Source organism: Heterodontus francisci, chromosome 3 (genome assembly GCF_036365525.1).
Source record: "Heterodontus francisci isolate sHetFra1 chromosome 3, sHetFra1.hap1, whole genome shotgun sequence".
NCBI classification, from domain to species: domain Eukaryota; kingdom Metazoa; phylum Chordata; class Chondrichthyes; order Heterodontiformes; family Heterodontidae; genus Heterodontus; species Heterodontus francisci.
The window spans coordinates 140,146,762-140,167,696 of NC_090373.1; the positions used below are offsets into that span (position 1 = coordinate 140,146,762).

The 20,935-nt window shown below is 43.1% G+C and overlaps 2 protein-coding genes across 3 annotated transcripts in view; one reads left to right on the plus strand and one right to left on the minus strand.

Moving 5' to 3' along the window:
• The window catches only part of casp8ap2 (caspase 8 associated protein 2), a 51,113-nt gene extending 38,217 nt beyond the window's left edge, over positions 1 to 12,896 (minus strand). The window contains exon 1 of one of the 2 annotated variants that reach the window (XM_068026487.1): positions 12,719 to 12,896. The gene's annotated coding sequence lies outside the window, so the exon portion shown is untranslated. Of the gene's footprint in view, positions 1 to 10,964; positions 11,387 to 12,718 lie in introns of those variants that run through there. The other variant, XM_068026495.1, reaches the window with a different exon arrangement.
• A 4,172-nt stretch (positions 12,897 to 17,068) lies between these two features.
• Positions 17,069 to 20,935, plus strand: part of mdn1 (midasin AAA ATPase 1) — a 201,664-nt gene continuing 197,797 nt past the window's right edge. The window contains exons 1-2 of the mRNA XM_068026518.1: positions 17,069 to 17,277; positions 19,152 to 19,375. Coding sequence (XP_067882619.1) covers positions 17,182 to 17,277; positions 19,152 to 19,375 — 320 coding nt within the window. The 5' untranslated portion in view covers positions 17,069 to 17,181. The remainder of the gene's footprint in view (positions 17,278 to 19,151; positions 19,376 to 20,935) is intronic.

Below are 20,935 nucleotides of genomic sequence, written 5' to 3' on the forward strand. Positions count from 1 at the left end.
CAGAAGTGCGAACATTTTCTCTACGTTACCCTGTCAAAACCTTTCATTATCTTAAAGACTTATATCAGGTCACCCCCTAGGCAATTTCTTTTCTCGAGAAAAAGAACCCCAGTTTTTTCAGCCTTTCCTGCAGGGATAACCTCTCATCCTGTGAGCCTCTTTTGTACCTTCTTTAATGCTTCTATTTTTTATTTATAATCTGTAGACCATAAATGTGCACAGCATTCCAAATGTAGTCTAACCAAGGTGATATACAAGTTTAATATAAGTTGCTTTTTAATTCTATCCCTCTAGATATGAACCCCAGTGCTTGGTTTCTTTTATGATCTGTAGTTTTTTTGACAGGAAGAATGCGGTGTGCCTTTAAGGCTGGAAAAGGAGCCATACTACTTTAAGAACCAGCATGCCTTAGGAGTTAGAGAAAGTGCATTCTGGTTGCCACTGGATACAACCATGTGGCGGGGGAACCAACCAGCTTCAAAGAATGCACCCTGGTTACCCGGCAACAGCCAGAGACCCAAGACTGGATATACAATGTTGCAATTATCTTTTGAACTGACATTTTAGTTGAAACAGACTGTTCTAACTAGGGAAAAACAGGCAGACAGCTGTGTGTTAGCACCTGAAAGGAGTGCCCACAGACCATTTAAACTGAAGGAAGAGAATTTAGTCTGTTTATTTATTGTCCTCTCTCAAAATTCTAAAAAAATCAAGGCAAAACAGAGATTGCTGATAATTTAAACTGAAGGAAGGGAAGTTAGACTGTGACAATCTTTTATCCCTCGAAAATTCTAAAGCCAAAGTGTTCCAGTGAACATCAACGAAAGCTCGAGGAACAGCATCTCATTTACCGATTAGGCACACTACAGCCTGCCGGACTGAACATTGAGTTCAATAATTTCAGTGCATGACAGGCCCCTCATTTTACTTTTGTTTTTAGTTATTTTTTCTTACTCATATTTTTTTTTGGTTTATTTTATTTTATTTCATCTTAGTTTGCTTACCCAGCGTTTTTTTTCATGTTTGTACTTGCGGCTGTTCAGTTTTCAGTCCGTTAACACCCTATCTGTATTAATGCTTTGTCTTTCAACACACCATTAACATATTGTTTGCCTTTGCTCCATGACCTTCTGGTCGGTTATTCTCTGTGACCTTGTCCTATCTACACCTTCTCCTTTGTTATCTCTTGTCCCACCCCTGCTTTACTAGCTTAAAACCTTTCACATTTCTATTATTTGCCAGTTCTGAAGAAGGGTCACTGACCTGAAATGTTAACTCTGCTTCTCTCTCCACAGATGCTGCCAGACCTGCTGAGTATTTCCAGCATTTCTTGTTTTGATTCATTAAAAAGTGTTTGCAAGTGGTTAATTGTAGAAACGCAGTGCTGGAGAAGTAAAGCAACAATTTCGACTTCTGGATTAGACTACGGACTGTTCTACTGTTGAAGAACCTGTTTTTCTCCATCAGACTGTTCCACATCTGGCAGGAGCGTAAATCTGCAAGGACTCTAATTTTTTCTATTTGAAATGTTGTTTTTATCTTTGTAGTGTTTAAGAATTTAGTATTTCTAATTAAACAGTTAATTTGTTGATTTAAAGATACCTGGTTTGGTTAGCCTCATTCGGGGCTTAATAGATGGTATAAATTCACTGGGTCTTTCTTTAATTTTGAAAGTTTAAAAATATGTTAGGCGATCTGTGGAGGGACGGGATTGAATTAATAGTTCGTTTCTCCCACCATAATCAGAATCGTATATTTTGATTGGGGGTTTTGACTGGAGCAGTTGGTCGTAACACCTGTATCACTACTTTTAATGATTTTAATACTTTCCATGATCTAGGTATCCCAAGATCCCTTGCTCCCCCACCCCATTTAGAATTGTTATCCAAACAATGTCCTTACCCTTCCTAACAAAATGCACCACCTCACACTTAGCTATATTGAAATACACTTGCCAATAAGGGGAGGCAGTGGCGTAGCAGTAATATCACTACACTCGTAACCCAGGCTCTTATGCTCTGGGGACATGGGTTCGAATACCACCACAGCAAATGGAGGAATTTGAATTCAATGAATAAATCTGGAATTAAAAGCTAGAACCATTGTCGGTTGTTGTAAAAACCCATCTGGTTTCACTAATGTCCTTTAGGGAAGGAAATCTGCTGTACTTAGCTGGTCTGGCTTACGTGACTCTGGACCCATAGCAATGTGGTTGACTCTGAACTGCCCTCTGAAATGGCCGAGCATGTCACTCATTTCTATCAAACTGCTACAAAGACTAAGAAAAGGAATGAAACCGGACAAGCCACCTAGCATTGACCTAGGTACTGGGAATGACATCGGCAAACCCAGTCCTGCCGACCCTGCAAAGTTCTCCTTTCTAATATTTGGGGGCTTGTGCCAAAATTGGGAGAGCTGTCCCACAGAACAGTCAAGCAACAGCCTGACATAGACATACTCACGGAATCATACCTTACAGACAATGTCCTAGACACCACTATTGCCAAACCAGAGGTGACGGGCAGGACTTGCCTGGGAGTCCTCAACATTGACTCCGGACCCCATGAAGTCTCATGGCATCAGGTCAAATATGGGCAAGGAAACCTCCTGCTGATTACCACCAACTGCACCCCCCCATTCCCCAGGCTGATGAATCAGTGCTTCTCCATGTTGAAAACCAATTGGAAGAAGCACTGAAGGTAGCAAGGACACAGAATATACTCTGGGTGGGGGCTTCAATGTCCATCACCAAGAGTGACTCGGTAGCGCCAAAACTGACAAAGCCCTAAAGGACATAGCTGCTAAAGTGGGTCTGTGGCAGGTAGTGAGGGAACCAAGAGGGAAAAACCTACTTGACCTCGCCCTCACCAATCTACCTGCCGCAGATTCATCTGTCCATGACAGTGTCGGTAGAAGTGACCATCGCACAGTGCTTGTGTAGACAAAGTCCTGTCTTCACACTGAGGTTCACCATTGTGTTGTGTGGCACTACCACCGTGCTAAATGGGACAGATTTTGAATAGATCTAGCAACGCAAAACTGGGCATCCATGAGGCACTGTGGGCCATCAACAGCAGCAGAATTGCATTCAACCACAATCTGTAACCTCATGGTCTGGCATATCCCCCACTCTACCATTACCATCAAGTCAGGAGACCAACCCTGGTTCAATGGAGGACATGCCAGGAGCAGCACCAGGCATACCTCAAAACGAGGTGTCCACCTTGAGAAGCTACAACACAGGACTACTTGCATGGCAAACAGCGTAAGCAGCATGCGATAGGGCTAAGCAATCCCCCAACCAACAGATCAGATCTAAGCTCTGCAGTCCTGCCACATCCAGTCGTGAATAGTGGTGGACAATTAAACAACTGACAGGAGGAGGCAGCTCCTCAAATATCACCATCAGCATCGATGGGCGAGCCCAGCACATCAGTGCAAAAGACATGGCTGAAGCATTTGCATTCATCTTCAGCTAAAAGTGCCGAGTGGATGATCTATCTCTGCCTCCTTCTGACGTCTCCAGCACCACAGATGCCAGTCTTCAGCCAATTCAATTGACACCACGTGATAACAAGAAATGGTTCAAGGCACGGGATACTGCAAAGGCTCTGGGTCCTGACACCATTCAACAATAGTACTGAAAAGACGTGTGCCAGAATTAGCCATGCCCCTCGCCAACTGTTCCAGTACAGCTGCAACACTGGCACCTACCCGGCAATGTGGAAAATTGTCCAGGTATGTCCAGTGCATAAAAAGCAGGATAAATAAAACTCAGCCAATTACTGCCCTATCAGACTACTCCTAATCAACAGAAAAATGTCAGAAGGGGTCATCAACAATGCTATCAAGTTACATTTGCTCAGCAATAACCTGCTCACTGATGCTCAGTTTGGGTTCCGCCAGGACCACTCAGCTCCTGACCTTATTACTGCCTTGGCCAAACATGGACAAAAGAACTAAACTCCAGAAGTGAGGTGACAGTGACTGCCCTTGACATCAAGGCAGCATTTGATCGAGTATAGCATCAAGGAGCCTTAGCAAATCTGGAGTCAATGGGAATCAGGGGGGAAACTCTCCACTGGTTGGAGTCATAACTAGTACAAAGGAAGATGGTTGTGGTTGTTGGAGGTCAATCATTTCAGTCCCAGGACATCACTGTAGGAGTTCCTTAGGGTAGTGCCCTAGGTCCAACCATCTTCAGCTGCTTCATCAATGACCTTCCGTCAATCATAAGGTCAGAGGTGGGGATATTTGCTGATGACTGCACAATGTTCAGCACCATTCGTGACTCCTCAGATACTGAAGCAGCCCATGTCCATGTGCAGCAAGACCTGGACAACATCCAGGCTTGGGCTAATAAGTGGCAAGTAACATCCGTGACAGGCAATGACCATTTCAAACAAGAGAAAATCTAACCAAATCCCCTTGACCTTCAATGGCATTACCATCGCTGAATCCCCCACTATCAACATCCTGGGGTCACCATTGATCAGAAACTGGGCTAGCCATATAAATGTGGCTACAAGAGCAAGTCAGAGGCGGGGAATTCTGTGGCGAGTAACTCACCTCCTGTCTCCCCAATGCACAAGTCAGGAGTGTGGTGGAATACTCTCCACTTTCCTGGATGAATGCAGCTCCAACAACTCAAGAAGCTCAACACCATCCAGGACAATGCAACCCGCTTGACTGGCAGCCCATTCACCACCTTCAACAATCACTCCCACCACCACTGATGCACAGTGGCAGCAAAGTTTACCATCCACAAGATGCACTGCAGCAAGTAATCAAGGCTCCTTCGACAGCACCTTCCAAATCCGTGACATCTACCACCTAGAAGGACAAGGGCATCAAGCAGATGCATGGGAACACCATCACCTGCAAGTTCCCCTCCAAGCCACACACCATGCTGATGTGGAACTATATGGCCATTCCTTCACTGTTGCTGGGTCAAAATCCTGGAACTCCCCTCCTAACTGTTCCTAACCTACAGCCCAAGGCCTGCAACGGTCCAAGAAGACAGCTCACCCCCACCTTCTCAAGGGCAATTAGGGATGAGCAATAAATGTTGGCCTAGTCAGCGACACCCACATCCCATGAACAAATTTTTTTAAATTACAGACGTATTTTGTAAGGTTATTGTCATCTCGTATTTTGTTGCATTCTTCCTATGTATTAACTGAAGTTGGCATCCTTCCATCTATGAATGATGGACAAGCAGCAGACAATCCATTTAGGTGTGGTGCTTCTCTTGGTGTACCTTTGCTGATGGCTGTGGAGGCCAAACCTTGAGAGGCAAGTTCTGACACAAGTGCTGTAAGTGAAGCTGCCAAGTGATGCTCTGAGTGGTTGTTTTTGACATTGGCGCCTGTTGCCAAGCTGCTGCAGCAACTGGTCGTTGTGGTAGTGCAAACCAGTTCACAGGATGTGTCGCCATTTCCCTCTTTCCTTAGCTAGTGACTCCCAGGTGCAATAGTCGACATTTAGGGCCTTCATGTCATGCTTGCAAGCATCCTTGAAGCAGAGTTTTGGGTCTCCCACTGGTCATCTGACCACCACCCCCCCCAGCTACCTCACCATACAGAAGGTCCTTGGGTATGCGACCATCTTCCATTCCGCGGATGTGTTCGATCTACTGAAGCCACCTCTGTTTGATAAGTGCCAACACACTTGGGAGCTCTGCCTTTGAGAGGACTGCCACATTTGTGTTTTTGTCCTGCCAGGATATACCCATAATGCACCGCAGACAGCAAACATGGGAATTATTGAGCTTCTTTCCCTGGTAAGTTGCCCATATTTTACAACCATACAGCAAGGTGCTGAGAACACAGGCCTTATAAACCATCAGTTTGGTCCTAAGAGTCAGCATCCCATGTGCTTTTTGCAAATTGGCCATAGGTGATAGCTGCTTTCTCCTTGCGTGCATCGAGCTCTGCATCAAGGGACCAATTGTCTGGTAGCAGAATTTTTGAACTACTTCCTGGGGTGTTATTTAGTGTGATCAGAGGCGGAGATGCAACACCTTGTCACATGACCACAGTCTTCTTGACACTTATAGTCAAGGAGAACAAGTTACAAGTATGGGAGAGACAGTCCATGAGTCTTTGTAACTAAGTTTCCGTGTAAGTGATTAGCGCAGCATCATCAGCGTAGAGGAGTTCTCTGATCAGGATGTGATGTATTTTTGTCTTCGGTTTCAGCCTTGGTAGATTGTAGAGCTTTCCTTCTGACCTAGCGTACAAGTAGACTCCTTACATATCTGCAGGGAAGGTGAAGGTCAGGAGCATGGAGAAGATGCCAAACAGAGTGGGGGTAAGGACACAACCCTGTTTCACTCCATTCTTCACTCCAAAACGGTTGGAAGTGGAGTCATCAAATTGTAGAGTGCAGTGCGTGTTGTCACGGAAGGAGCGGATGAGACTGAGGAGCTTCGGTGGACAGCCAATTTTTCCCAAAATCTTGTAGAGCTCTGCTCTGCTGACTGTGTCAAATGCCTTCGTGAGATCTACAAAAGTAAGGTAAAGGGGTATACTCTGTTCCCTATACTTGTCTTGTAGCTGGGGTATGGAGAAGATCATATCCACAGTAGATCTGCTGGCGTGAATACCGCACTGCAGTTCCGGGTATTAACTACAATCCGCATTTTGGTCTTGTCCGCAAATTTTGAAATTCTACTTCCAATTCCAGAGTCCAAATCATTAATGTAAATTCTGAACAACAGTTGTCCCAGCACCAACCCCTGTGGAACACCACTTCACACTAATTGCCAGTGTGAGTAGCGACACTTAAGCCAGACTCTCTATTCAGTTTTGTAACCAGTTTGCTACCCATTCTACCACCTGTCCCATAATTCCACATGCTCTGACCTCAGTCGAGCCTATAAATGTAGTTCCTTATCAAAGCATTTTGAAAATCCACATATATTGCACCAACTACATTATCTGTGGCATTCCGCAGGGCTCAGTTATGGGTCCCCTGCTTTCTGTGGTGTATATTAACGATTTGGTCGTAAATGTAGGGGGCATGATCAAGAAGTTTGCAGATGACACAAAGATTGGCCATGTGGTAAATAGCATAGCTGTAGGCTGCAGGTGGGCGTGAAAGGCACTATATAAATACAAGTCTCTTATTTTTTGCTTCAAATATCATGCCCACCTTGTTAATTTTCTGTTAAATACTGTTGCAAAGTAATTGTTCAATATTTCTGCAATTCTCTATGAGTTTAGCTTGTGCATCCCATAGTGACCCTATCCTTGATCTGTTTCCTCCTTTGTTATTTCTGAGCCTGAAGAATAATTCAGCATTCCTTGATATTTGATTTTTTAGTTCCTTTATGCTTGCCTAATTTTTTGACTTCTTACCCTGCCTCTCTGTAATTCCTTTTGCCATAATCTCTTTTGTCTATATGCTTAGTGTGTGCACTTTTTCTTTACTTCCAATTTTACCATTATCTCCTCATTCATCCACGGTGTTACATTACTGGATAATTTGTTCTTGTCTTCGTAACAGAACACTTTTCTCTTGAACTCAACTGATCATTTTAAATATTTCCCACTGCTGTTCTATGCGTCAAAAAAATCCAGTTGACCTTGTCTAGTTCCATTATCATCCCCTCAAATTTACCTTTTTTCCATTATATTACTTTGATGTTTGTCTTACTTAGGTCTTTCTCAATCATTGTTTTAAACCTAACTATGTTATGATTGCTATTGCCTTGGTGTTTCCCTATGCTTTCTTCTCTCATTTGTTTTTGCTCATTTCCCGTTGCTAGTTCCAGCAGCAGTTCCTGAGAGTAAAGCAGAGTTAACGTTTCAGGTTGATGACCTTTTACCAGAATTGGGAAAGGTTAGAACTGTAATATGTTTTGAGCAAGTGGAAAGGGGGAAAAGAACAAAATGGAAGGTCTATGATAGGGTGGAAGGCAGGAGACATTAAAAGTCAAAAGATTTCATGGTCCAAAGCCAAGTGTGGAAACAAAAGATGCGTCTGGATGAGGCGTAGACGACGGTATAGCAGACATCCGAACACAAAATAAAGGGATTAAGAAACTGGGTTTGGGGGGGGAACCAGCTAAAAAGACATGAGAAAAGGTTAAAAAAAGGAGGGGCTTTGCTCTTCTCTCCACAGATGTTGCCTGACCTGCTGAGTATTTCCAGCATTTTCTGTTTTTGTTTCAGATTTTCAGCATGTGCAGTATTTTGCTTTTGTATTGGTGGTTCATCTCTTGTTTGGCTTCTTCCGTACTGGCTAAGAAGGGAATCCTGAACGCACTATAAAATCTCCATTCCTTCTTCCCCTATCCCTTCTTGCCAGTTTATTTGGGGTAGTTGAAATCTCCCATGGTTATTATTCTATGTCTTTTTACTCATTTTATAGCTTTGCTTACAAATTTTTTCTTCCACTTGTCTACCACCATTAGGTAATCTGTAGATTACCCCTATTAACTTGATCGATCCATCATTTGTCTCAATTCATATAGATTCTGCTATCTTATTAGTTATGTCCCTTTTTCTACAGAGGACTCTATCGATCTCCCTAATAATCGAATGCCCTATGACTACATAGAGACAAAGAAACTAGGAGCAGGAGTAGGCTATTCGGCCCTTCAAGCCTGCTCCGCCATTCATTATGATCATAACTGATCATCCAACTCAGTAACCTGTTCCCGCTTTCCCCCCATACCCTTTGATCCCTTTGGACCCAAGAGCTATATCTACCTCCTTCTTGAAAACATACAATATTTTGGACTCAACTGCTTCCTGTGGTAGCGAATTCCACAGGCTCACCAACCTCTGGGTGAAGAAAGTTCTCCTCATTTCAGTCCTGAAAGGTTTACCCCATATCCTTAGACTATGACCCCTGGTTCTCGACTTCCCCATCATCGGGAACATCCTTCCTGCATCTACCCTGTCAAGTCCTGTTAGAATTTTATAGGTTTCTATGAGATCCTCCCTCACTCTTCTGAACTCCAGCGAATATAATCCTAACCGACTCAATCTCTCCTCATACATCAGTCCCGCCATCCCAGGAATCAGTCTGGTAAACCTTCGCAGCAGTCCCTGTACAGCAAGAACATCCTTACTCAGATAAGGAGACCAAAACTTCACATAATATTCCAGGTGTGGTCTCACCAAGGCTGACGTGACTCAAGGTAGAGACATTTCCTGCAGATGTGGAAATCTGGGACAGTGTCGCTGTCCACAAGCTCCCATGTATTACAATCCCGACACATTTCCTGTGCTGCCATCGCTAATTTTTACTTTTTTATTAATAATTTATCTAGAACTAATAGAATTACTTGCGGTCCAGTATAAATTAGCTGATGGTTTAGTTTTATTTGAAAGTAATTAATTACTCCAACTCTTTATATATATAGCAAGTACTTAATGCAAATTGGATCTGTTTAATGTTGGTGTCTTCCACTATTGTCACCCAACAGCTATTTAGTTACTTAGGTCTATTTGCTTATCAAAAGATACTATGCTGAAGATGAATGATAAATAAAATGCTCAGCACTATTTCCTCAGTTCTTCACTCTGTGCTGATTACGACGTCACTAGTTGAATTGTTCCCTCTGTTTGTCTAGTATCAGCGGCTACTCACTGTTTTGCTTTTAAAATCACTGGTGTTGGGGGTCGCACTCTTTTTATCAGCTCCCCCTCTGCCTCGCTCCTTTTATTTATCTTCTGTTCCGTAAATAACTCTATGATTCCCTCCTCATAACTCAGATCTTTTTACACGAGGGATTAATATGGTGACACTTCTGCACTATTGCTCCAGAGTACAAATACAAAGTCATAACCGTACAGGAGGCCATTCAGCTCATCGAGTCCATGCCAGCTCTCTGTACAGCAATCCAAACAGCCCCATTCCCCTGCTCTATCCCCGTAGCTCTGCAAGTTTATTTTCCTCAATTGCCCATCCAATTTCCTTTTGAAATCATTGATCATCTCCACTTCCACCACCCTCATGGCAGCATTATTGCGCTCTGTAACTCAACAGCAAATGGCAAAATTACTATTTACCGAGATCCATTGTGGAGAATTATTATTGAGTGAAATTGACTGAATTAATTTTGGTTTGTTGAGAATTAATTACTCCTAATTTTACTGCCACTGATAATTGCTTCTACTTAGATGTTGCCCGTATGTCTTGGCATCTGGAATCTGTCACCATATTCTAGCTACAGTCTGACGAATGTACTGTTGTTATCTCTTGCCCCACCCCCTCACTTGCTTATAACCTGTGACACTTTTAATATTTGTCAGTTCCGAAGAAGGGTCACTGACCCGTAACGTTAACTCTGCTTCTCTTTCCACAGATGCTGCCAGACCTGCTGAGTGGTTCCAGCATTTCTTGTTTTTATTATTATGACGAATGTACTGCACAGTCTGATCTCTACATTTACCAACTTACATTCTACTGTTTGAGCTATATAGGTCAATGTCGCACTGGATTTGCTGATTGCTGCTTTGCATTTCTTAGACTCATGGAGTACAAAGTCAGAAGATCCATAGGTCTCTAACTTCATCTTAAACTATTTCTGCACTGTAAATGGAGAGCATTTGTCATCCATTTCCCTTCGTATGTGCAGTACACTCGTCTGCATCAAATTTCATTTGTCACAGTTCTACCAAGATATATATTTTATAATTTGTGAGCTGCACACTAGCATAGCATTTGCTTCAAATGTGATCAACTGCATTGATTTTTTAAAATCTACGTCACTAAATGTAAATTAGAAATACTTTGGGCATCTTATAGAGTCCTTATGGCACAGGAGGCCATTCAGTCCAGTGAGTTCATGCTGGCTCTCTTTAGAGCAATCCAATCAATCCCATTCCCCTGCAAGTTTACTTCCTTCAAGTACCCATTCCACTCACGATGTGCAAGTATGTAAATGTACAGGAAAGACCATAATAGTGCATTTGCTCAAAGCTTATAAATTTCTTTATGTTACTCACGCTCCTCAAACCCTGTAGCAAACATCTTTCCAGGTCCCTCTTGAATTATTATCCAGCCCACTGCATTCTCTGACAGTCAGTTCCGTATATTCACCAGCCTCTGCACAATGCTGTTAAATCTGATCTAGCTGTTCAGTTTCCCTCTTATGAACTTCTGTGCATGCCTGGTTTTGTCCTGGTTACACTGTGGCCATAGGACTGGCTCCAACTTTCAGTTTAATACCACACGACACTCCTTTATACTCCACAAACATGTACTTTTGCTGAAAACAAACCCCAGGAGATGGATTGTTTAACTATATCAGTCTCTACAATCTCCAAAGACAATCTACTCCACATAGTCGCCAGCTCTGTACCAGTCGCAAAATCTTTGTACATTCATCTTCCCTCGGCTGAGCTTGAGCCTATTTCCCTCATTAGAGTGGTATCATACAGAATATGCAGATTCTGTATGCTTAGAATCTTTAGCAGTTCAAGATGTTCCATGAGCTCCCCACCACACATCGTAAACATTTCCTGTTGCCCTTTGCTATACAATCAGGTCTGTCACAACACTTTTTTTCATCTCAGAATGCGAATGTTACTAACATCAGCACCTATTGCCCATCTCTAGTTTCCCAGAGACAGAAGTGGTGAAAGGCCTTCTTCTACAACGAGAGAAATGTATTGTGCTCATTTTCCAGATGGCTCAGTGGACAATTACAGTGTAGAGCAGGAATACAAAAATGGAATCGCAGACGTTTGATTTCCATTCTGTCCCATGTTAGTCACATAGAACAGCAATACACCAAGGAGGCAAAATAAAATCAGCTTATAGTTCCTGCTTCTAAACACTATCTAGCAGCTCCTGGAGCTTGGCTGCAAATACTGACAGAACTGTACTCTAGTATTCAGAGTAAAGGTAGGGGGTGAACAATGGAATGTGTACTAAAGCCTAGACCTCAATATCATACAACTTGTTAATGCCGAGAAAAAAAAAGTAACTGCCCACCCTTTAAAAAGAACGACAACTACAGCCTGGAAAAACCCTTCAGTCAGGCATCAAAACATAGCAAATAAATACAACATAAACAAACACAAATGGCAACTTTTAAAACTCAATGTTCCAATTATGGTGTCAATGAATCCAAGTCCCATCATATTGTATATATCAAATTAGTTTGAGTGAACGCTTACAGCACAACCGGGGTGGGGAGACAGTGCAAGGTGGGATGGGGGCGGGGTGACAGATGGTGCAGGGTGGGATGAGGGGGGGGGGGGGAAGAGAAAAGAGACATGCAGGGTGGGATGTGGAGGGAATGGTGCAAGGGGGTGGAGGTGCAGGGTGGGAGAGAGTGAAGGTGTAGGGTGGGTTGGAGGGGTGTAGGGTAGAGTGGGTTGAGGGGCGGTGTAGAGCGGATTGGGGGGGGGGGGCTGTGTAGGATGGATTGGGGGTGTGTGGGGTGGGCAGTTAAGGGTGAGTTGGGAGGGTGGTGAAGGGTGAGTTGCGGGGGGGTCAGTGTAGGGTGGGTTTGGGGGGTGTAGGGCGGGTCAGTGTAGGGTGGGGTGGGCAGTGAAAGGTGAGTTGGGGGGGCGGTGTAGGGTGGGTTGGGGGGGGGGATCAGTGTAGGGTGGGTTTGGGGGGGGCGACACAGGGTGGGATATTGATCTCTGTCGGTTGGTTACTTTTCTAATACACTGAAGCCAAATGAAAACACACAGACACACTGTTCCAACTCAAAATAAATGAGGGGGAAAGCGCTGTTGCTTTTTACCGCGCACTGTGGAGGCTACGAGCACAGACTCTCCTCCGCAGCTCAGTGGCTGTGTGTGGCGGCTCTCTGCTCTCTCTGGGGCCCAGACCGGGCTCACCCTGCTGTCACTCAGTCTCGCGCCCCTCTGTCCCGGGAGATGAGAGCGAGGCTTCCCGCGCGCCTTCCACCCTCAACCTCCGCCCAGGTCCATCGACAAGGAGCCGCCGCCCGCGCCAAGAGGAAACCATGTTGACCGCGAGCCAAGAGCACTCCGGCTGCAGCGACATCTCCAGGCTGCGCCTTAGCTCTCCAAGGGTGCAGCCAAGCTGTGCATCATCAGTTCTGATAAAAGGTCACAGACCTGAAATGTTATCTCTACTTCTCTCTCCACAGATGCTACCTCACCTGTTGTGTATTTCCAGAAATTTCTGTTTTTATTTCAGCCAAGCTGGGCATTCTTACCAATATGTATTCTTAACTGTTATGTGGATGTAAGTAGATCCTTTAAGAGGCAGTTGGATACGTACATGAGGGATAAAGGAGTAGATGGATTGATTATGGGGTTAAATGAAAAAGGGTCATCTAAGGAAGGTGTATTATAAACACCAGTATAGGCCAGTTTTGCCAAATAGGCTGTTTCTGTGCTGTCGATTCCAAGTAATGATATAAGATGTTGATAGCTCTGCTCTTTGAAGAATTGTTTATTAAACTGTAAATTGAAAATAAAAGTTTACAATGGTGTTTTAAAACTTTGCTGAAGGATAAATATAAAATCTGTTGGTTAATATTTCTAATTGATTTGATGGTGGAGAACTCATGGTCAACTCGTCTTGATCAGTTTTGGGGATCAGAGGGGAATTTCCCAGATATGTTCTCCTGAATTGACCTCGAGTTTTTTTGTGTGTTTTTTGCTTCTCCTAGTACATGACACCTGTCTAATGGCACACTGGGGTTATGATGGATAGTTGCATCATGACTATTTGGGACAGTCTCAGTGGGCTAGTTGGCATTTTACCTGTGTGTCTTTTCACCTATTTGTAACTATATCATAAAGGGGCATCAACATATTATTGATCCAGGGGATGTATGGATTAAAAAAAGCAATTTGTCCCTGACCTGTCTCAGGCAGTCATGCACATTAGCTCCTCCGATACAAAGGAACAATCAATCAATATAAAAAATTGTGAGGTCTATCAGGGGTAGTTTTAGGATTTGGAGCAGGGAAGAGAGGGGGAACATATCACAGGCCAAAAAAAATCGGGGCCAGACATGTTCTATTAATCTCCTGTTATGCCACTGTCTCCCCTTAATGGGTTGATGAATGAATTAAAATCTTAACCAGTGAGTTTATTCAGGGGTTGGTTCAGCCAAATGGCCCAGGAAAATTCCAGATTTTATTTCTCCTCTATGCTGAGCAAGCTGATCTTAGGGTGGAGAAACTAAAATTGGTTTCAGTATCTGTAGGAAAGTGAGGGAAAGTAGACCTGGATGTATTATGTAAAATTTACAGCAGCAAAACAGGCCATTGGGCTCAACTGGGCTATGTTGGTGTTGATGCTCCCCACGAGCCTCCTCCCATCCTAAGTCATCTCACCCTATCAGTCTATTATTTTCTCGCTCATGTACTTATCTAGCTTCCCCTGAAATGCATCTATGTTATTTGCCTGATCCAATCCCCATAGTAGCGAGTTGTAAGAAATAATGGTGTTATAGAATCATAAGCTAGTTAAGGGAAATTCCTTGGCAGTCTGCCAGAGCTGACACAGGACAATGTTGCTCATGTTAAATGAGGATTTTCGGAAGGGCCTGTTATGTGGCCAAGGACATAACATAGAAACAGGCCTTTGTGTGGGCATAGCTGGGCCTGATAAGAGGTTGAGGAAGGATCTGCATATCTAAACAGATTGTCTGGGAGAAGGCAACAAGATGTCCATACAAGAGATAAGTGAAGGAATGACCTCATGGGGCTGAAACCTAGGTTAGGAGGGGTCCACCTTGGGCAGCTATTACCCTGTAATTGGACAATTGAATAAATCAATGTAATTAAATGAATGATTGATGTGAGGTATCTATTGGCCTCTAAAATATGATATATAAATGGGCAGTCGAGAAGGGAAGGACGGCAGATGGAGGACAGCTCCCCGAGGTGGATCCACACTAGCTTTGGCTTAACACCTCAGCCAGCACGAGAGATGACTGAAGAAGAGACCATTACTGCAGGCTGCAAAGATCAAACTGTTCTGCCTTGTCATCTGTCCATTTGACCAATCTGGGGCAGTAAACTGTTCTCCTTTTATGGGTCATATGTCTATTACGTCTGTTCTGATTATGTGTTGTATTTGGACTGTTGCTCCTCAATAAAACAGCTTGTGATTCCTTGACCTTTTTGAGTAATCTGTGACCCATGATCAAATCTTGCGAAGTGTAGGATGAGACTAAGGTTGGGCTTGACTGTCATGACCCTCCATGATAGTATAGTTCACCACCACTCACTGTTAAGGCTCATTCACAAGCGAGATACTGGAGATTAATCAGTACCCATGGAGCCATCCCTAATCAAGGGGTCAATGTTTTGGTAGTGGTGAAGACGAACAACAAATATATTACCAGAATATGAGCAAACAAGTTTGAGTCTAAATCTTTTGTTGATGCAAGGCCACTGCAGAGTTGGGAGGCACAGCAACTCCTCTGGTGGTTGGAAGTACTGTAGCCTAACTTGTGTCACTATACAGCAGGCATTTATCAACATAACCCAGCTGGTCTGTATTTACTGAGCAATTTAGTTAGACTGACATTTATGATTAGCACCTGTGAGACAGATCACACACCTATTTAAAGGTGAGGGGCCATGTTTCTCTTTTTGAGAATAAAATACATCAGAATAAATCAAAATAAGTGAGCTTTTGCTTAAATGAGTAATAATATGGCAGAATATCTGTAAATGAAGATTCTCCGTGGAACATTTGCTGGTTCAAATTCATAAACCAATTCAACCTTTAAGAATAGGTAAGATAGGTGATTTAAGAAAAGGGGAATGAGGGATTTGGGAACAGGCTGGGCACAGGGAAATAGGCCTTTAAAAGAAAATACCTGTAGGGGTGAAACTGCATTGCCCCAATGTCGCCAGATTAGAACAAAAACTAAGCAAATGCCTTACGACACCACAGACATGAAACAAACAATAATAACTATGTACAATACAGCAAAATGCACAATGAATAATTAAATAATGTGATTGTGGATATCATCTATTGCCTCTATACCCTGTGGTGCCAGCTCGTTAAGGCATCAGGCATACTAGCAGACAGAGAATGCTCCCTCTCCGGGGACAATGCCATGGAAGAGAGGCAGGCAGCCAGAGCAACCTCCTCGCACCCCCAACAAGCTCACCATCATGAGTCTCGCTCATCCTGGACCTATAAAGTGCTGTTTTAGCCAATGAGAAATTCCACCGGAAGGGGATAAGATTAGGCAGGATCTCTCCACACTCTTGAATTCACAGGGAAATAGGACTACTGTTTGTGCAGAGGATAAACAGCAACATGGATGGACTCATTTACCCAAACCGTCTGTTTCTGTCTTGTAATCTCTATGTAATTCTATGCATATTCCAAAAAGGCATTGTTTGACTCCTCTTCAAAGACTCAGTGCCCCTGATTGTTAACTTCTAGTTTGACTACTAGTCTATGTCTGTCACAATATTTCAGCAAAACAAACTATGAGTTACATTTTCTATGGTGCTAATGTTTCGTGTGGAAAGTCTTCAAATTTTTTTTTTATTTCCAAAATATACTTTATTCATAAAAATCTGTAAAAATTACATTGCCAAACAGTTTCCAAACAGCACCAAAAAATACAAACATTGCAAGGGAGATCAGTTTCCTTCAATACTGTCATGAGTTTCTTCCCAACCCTTCCGTTTCACAATTGTCATGTCAATTACAGTTTTACATTTACAGCAATTCAGAATATTAACGATATAAAAAAGTTATAAAAATAAAGTTATTGCTTCATGTGCAAAGTTGAGGAAGATCTCCATGTGGATGGTGTCTCACACACACACGTATGGTGAAGATATTTCTAGTCGGTGATAATTTGAATTTTTTTGGCAGACATAATGCAAGAAAAAGTTGTATAAATGGCATGTTAAAATGCAATATCTGTAGCTTTTTTTTTTAATGCTGCCCAATTGTAAGTCTGAATGTTTTGCAAATGAACATTTGTTTCAGTTACTTTGCTTGTTTGTTTGCAAGGCTAATTGTACCAATTAGTGCAGCCGAGGCAGTGAAAGCTGCTTTGGGGAGGTTATTCAGTTTTAAATATGCATGTGCCCCGGAAGTGTTTCTTTTAGTCTCTTCCACGTGTGAATGTGTTGCAGTTGAAGCTGAAACAGGAGCTGCTGGAACATGCTGCTGTCTGGTTAACTTTCCTCCCACTTCACCCACACACATTGTCCTGGAACCTGCCCCAGGGTCGCTGCCAGGATGGAGGACTTGCAGTTTCAGTTATCCTCCCTTGCACTGATCGCCAAGTTAAGCGACAAGAGCCGCAGCGAGCTGAGCAAGTACTTGGCCAAACAGGTGAGTGAGAGCTTGGCCCAAGGCTGGGGGTCGGTCACCCCCACAGCTTCTCCCAACCTGACACCACTTACGCTTGGCTTGTTCACTGACGCGGTGTTTAGGTAGATGATGCTGTAATTGTGGCTGATTTATTAGGCAAATAATTTGCAAACGATTGCAAGAAAGTAACGTTGTGCTTCTACAGTGCCTTCCATTTCCTTCAGGTACTGCAGGAGGGATGCCACAGTTGTCACTCAGAGATTGGATTATTGGCCTTGTTCACAATATTTTCCCGTTATACCTGAGGTGTTCCCAGAGTCGGGATTTGCTACTTTTATGCCAGGGCCACTGACTGAATAAGTTAAATTTCAATCGGTAGCACTCTCGCCTCTCTGAGTCAAAAGGGTCTGGGTTCAAGTCCCACTCTAGGGCTTGAGCCCAAAAAATCAAGACTGACGCTCCAGTGTCTACTGAGAGTGCTGCACTGTCGGAGATGCCATCTTTTGGATGCGGTGTTAAACTGAGGCCCTGTTTGCTTGTTTGAGTGGATGTAAATGATCCCATGGTATTATTTTGAAGAACAGCAGTGAAGTTATTCCTGGTGTCTTGGCCGGTATTCAACCCTCAATCAACATCACAAAAACAGATTATCTGGTCATTATTACATTGCTGTTTGTTGGAGTCTGCTGTGTGCATTACAACATAACTACACTTCAAAATGTAATTGGCTGTAAAGCACTTTGAGACATCTGGTTGTGAAAGGCGCTATATAACTGCAGGTCTTTTCTCTGTTTGGGTTTTTTTAATCGGTGCTTGAATTTAATGAGACAACCTTATTTGGAAATTTTTTTTATTCCTTTAACCTATATATTAACCCTTTTTTTTAAAAAAAAGAAAGGGATCTGAATGCAGAGTGAGGTGGGATACAGTTTTATAATTTGTGGGTAGATATCAGTAATTAGCAGTACTTGGTGGGGGATGCAGGGGAGGGAGGTTTGCTGGGCCTGGAGGAGGCTGGCTCTCTGCTGTTGTAGATGGTCCTGGAGTTTGTCCCAAGGCAGGGGGTTTGGAACAATGTCAAGGGGAATGGGTGAGGTTCTTTGGTTTGGCATTACTGTGTTGAGGGAATGTAATTTGGCAGAAGTGGAGACTGGAACATGGGGTTTGGACCACTGACACATCTCTTGAGTATGGAGGGAAGGGTAGAATGGGCAACATGGGTCTAACTTGAGGAGGCCTCTGCCAACATTGAGTTATTTTGCTGATTCCTGGGGAATTGGTTTGGGGGTGGGGGGGTGGCGGTGTTGAAGTGTTGTGAAAGAAGGAGGATTTTAAAGGGCAGATTCATGGGACATTTCAAGGCAGCATCTTGAGTTGATGAGGCCATTTTTAAACAAAAACCTAATGGAATTCCAGGTCTGATCACGAGGCATAGAATTTAAGCACTACAGTCATGATGAATATGTAGAAGACCCTAAAATATTATCCATTATCTGAAGGGTAAGGAAGCTTAGGAGAGGATACAAAGTAGGTTCACTACGATGCTGTCTGTTTATGAAGAAATACAAATTTTTGTCAAATATGAAGAAAGATTTTAAAAAATGAGGCTTTTTGTTAGTATAATGCAGGGTACATGACAATATGATAGTGCTCAAAATTATGGAAGAATAGGGCAGGATAGAAGCAGGACTTGGGGGTTCAAGAATGAAAGACTATGGGTGTAAGATGTAGAACAGAGGGCAGGAGAAACTTTAGAGGCTGTGGCATTCACTTTCAGGGTTGAGAGCTGAGGCTGAAAAGTCAAAATTCAAGATTATGTTGAGTAGACTGATCTATTCTAATGATCAACAAAAGTCTCTGACTCTGTCGCTCTTTCTCTCTTTGAAATATTCCAGGTTTGGAACAAGCAGGATCGCCAGTGTATCCTTAATGCCTTTGCCCAGCTACTGTTGGATAAAGAGTGCACACTGCTGATTGGACGCCATCTCAGGCCTTTGCTATTGGATCTTCTTGAACGCAATGTTCAAATGATTAAAGGAGTTGTGTTCAACCATGATCTACACGAGAGATTGTGTGTGGCAATGAGCAAGCTTCTTGATATCAGCCCTGATGTCATTTCGTAAGTCATTCCTCTTGTAGCTCTGGAGCTTGTAGAACCAAGCTGTTCAAGTTTCTGTAGTATGGAACCAGATCATGTATTAACTTGCAAATAAAATTACAGAACTCATCAATTAACAATTTTTTTCCCACTGATAGTGACTGTTAGTTTCACTGGGGTCTTGCTGCTCTGTGGTGCCACACACAAGTGGCTATTCTTTTGTGTGCCTACAGAATCTTGGCAGACTTTTCAACATAAGTGCTTCTACTGAAGCCCATCATGTTGCTGGGTGATACCTGCATGCATGCACTTTCCAAAAAGAATCATTGACACAATCTGCATTTGGATTCCAATGCAATCCCAGCACTACGTACCTTGCAGCCACTGTGTGCTAACATTCAAGCATAAACAAACGAAGTACTTGGCAGTAGCTAATTTTTCATCTCTGGCATCTATTGGCATGCAAATGTATGATACTTCATTTTGAATTGCAGATAGAAATATCCACCTGTGCATTAGAATGAGGTGATTGTAGAGGAGAGCAAGATGTCAATAATGAACAAAAACATATATGTTCTTGTACCCATTTTTTGATTTGGGTTTTTAAAGATTCATTCTCAGATTGTGGGTGTCACTGCCAAGGCCAGCATTTATTGACCATCCCTAATTGCCCTTGAAGGTGGGTGGTGAGCCTTCTTGAACTGCTGCAACAACATTCAGTTCAGAATAGTGGTGGACAATTAAATGACTAACGTGAGTAGCAGGCCCTGTAAACATCTCCATCCTCGATGAATGGCAAAACCCAGCACATAAAGACTTGACACCATCTTCAGCTGGATAAACCATCACTGCTGCCTCCTGCGGACACCACCATCACAAAAGCCAGCCTTCAGCCAATTCATTTTACTCCACATGATAGCAAGTGATAAGCTCAGCACATTGGATACTGCAACAGATCTGGGCATAGCAAATTTGGTGGAATGGGTGGACAAGTGGCAAATCAAGTTCAATGTGGAGAAATATGAAGTGATTCATTTTGGTAGGAAGAATGTGGAGAGATAATACAAGACGAGGGGTACAGGAAGGACAGATTTGAGTGTGGTTAATAAAGCAAACAGCATCCTTGGCTTTATTATTGAAGGCATAGAGTACAAGAGCAAGGAGGTTATGTTGAACTTGTATAAGATGCTGGTTTGGCCTCGGCTGGAGTGTTGTGTCCAGTTCTGGGCACCACACTTTAGGAAAGATTCACAAGAATGGCTCCAGGAATGAGGAACTTCAGTTATGATGATAGATTGGAGAAGTTAGGACTGTTTTCCTTGGAGAAGAGAAGGCTGAGAGGTGATTTGATAGAGGTGTTCAAAATCATGAGGGGTTTGGAGAGTAGATAGGGAGAAACTGTTCCCACTCGTAAATGGATTGAGAACGAGAGGGCACAGATTTAAAGTAATTGGTAAGAGAAGCAAAAGTGACATAAGGAAAAACTTTTTCAGGCAGCGAGTGGTTAAGGTTTGGAATATACTGCCTGAAATTGTGATGGAGGCAGGTTCAATTGAAGCATTCAAAAGGGAATTAGACTCC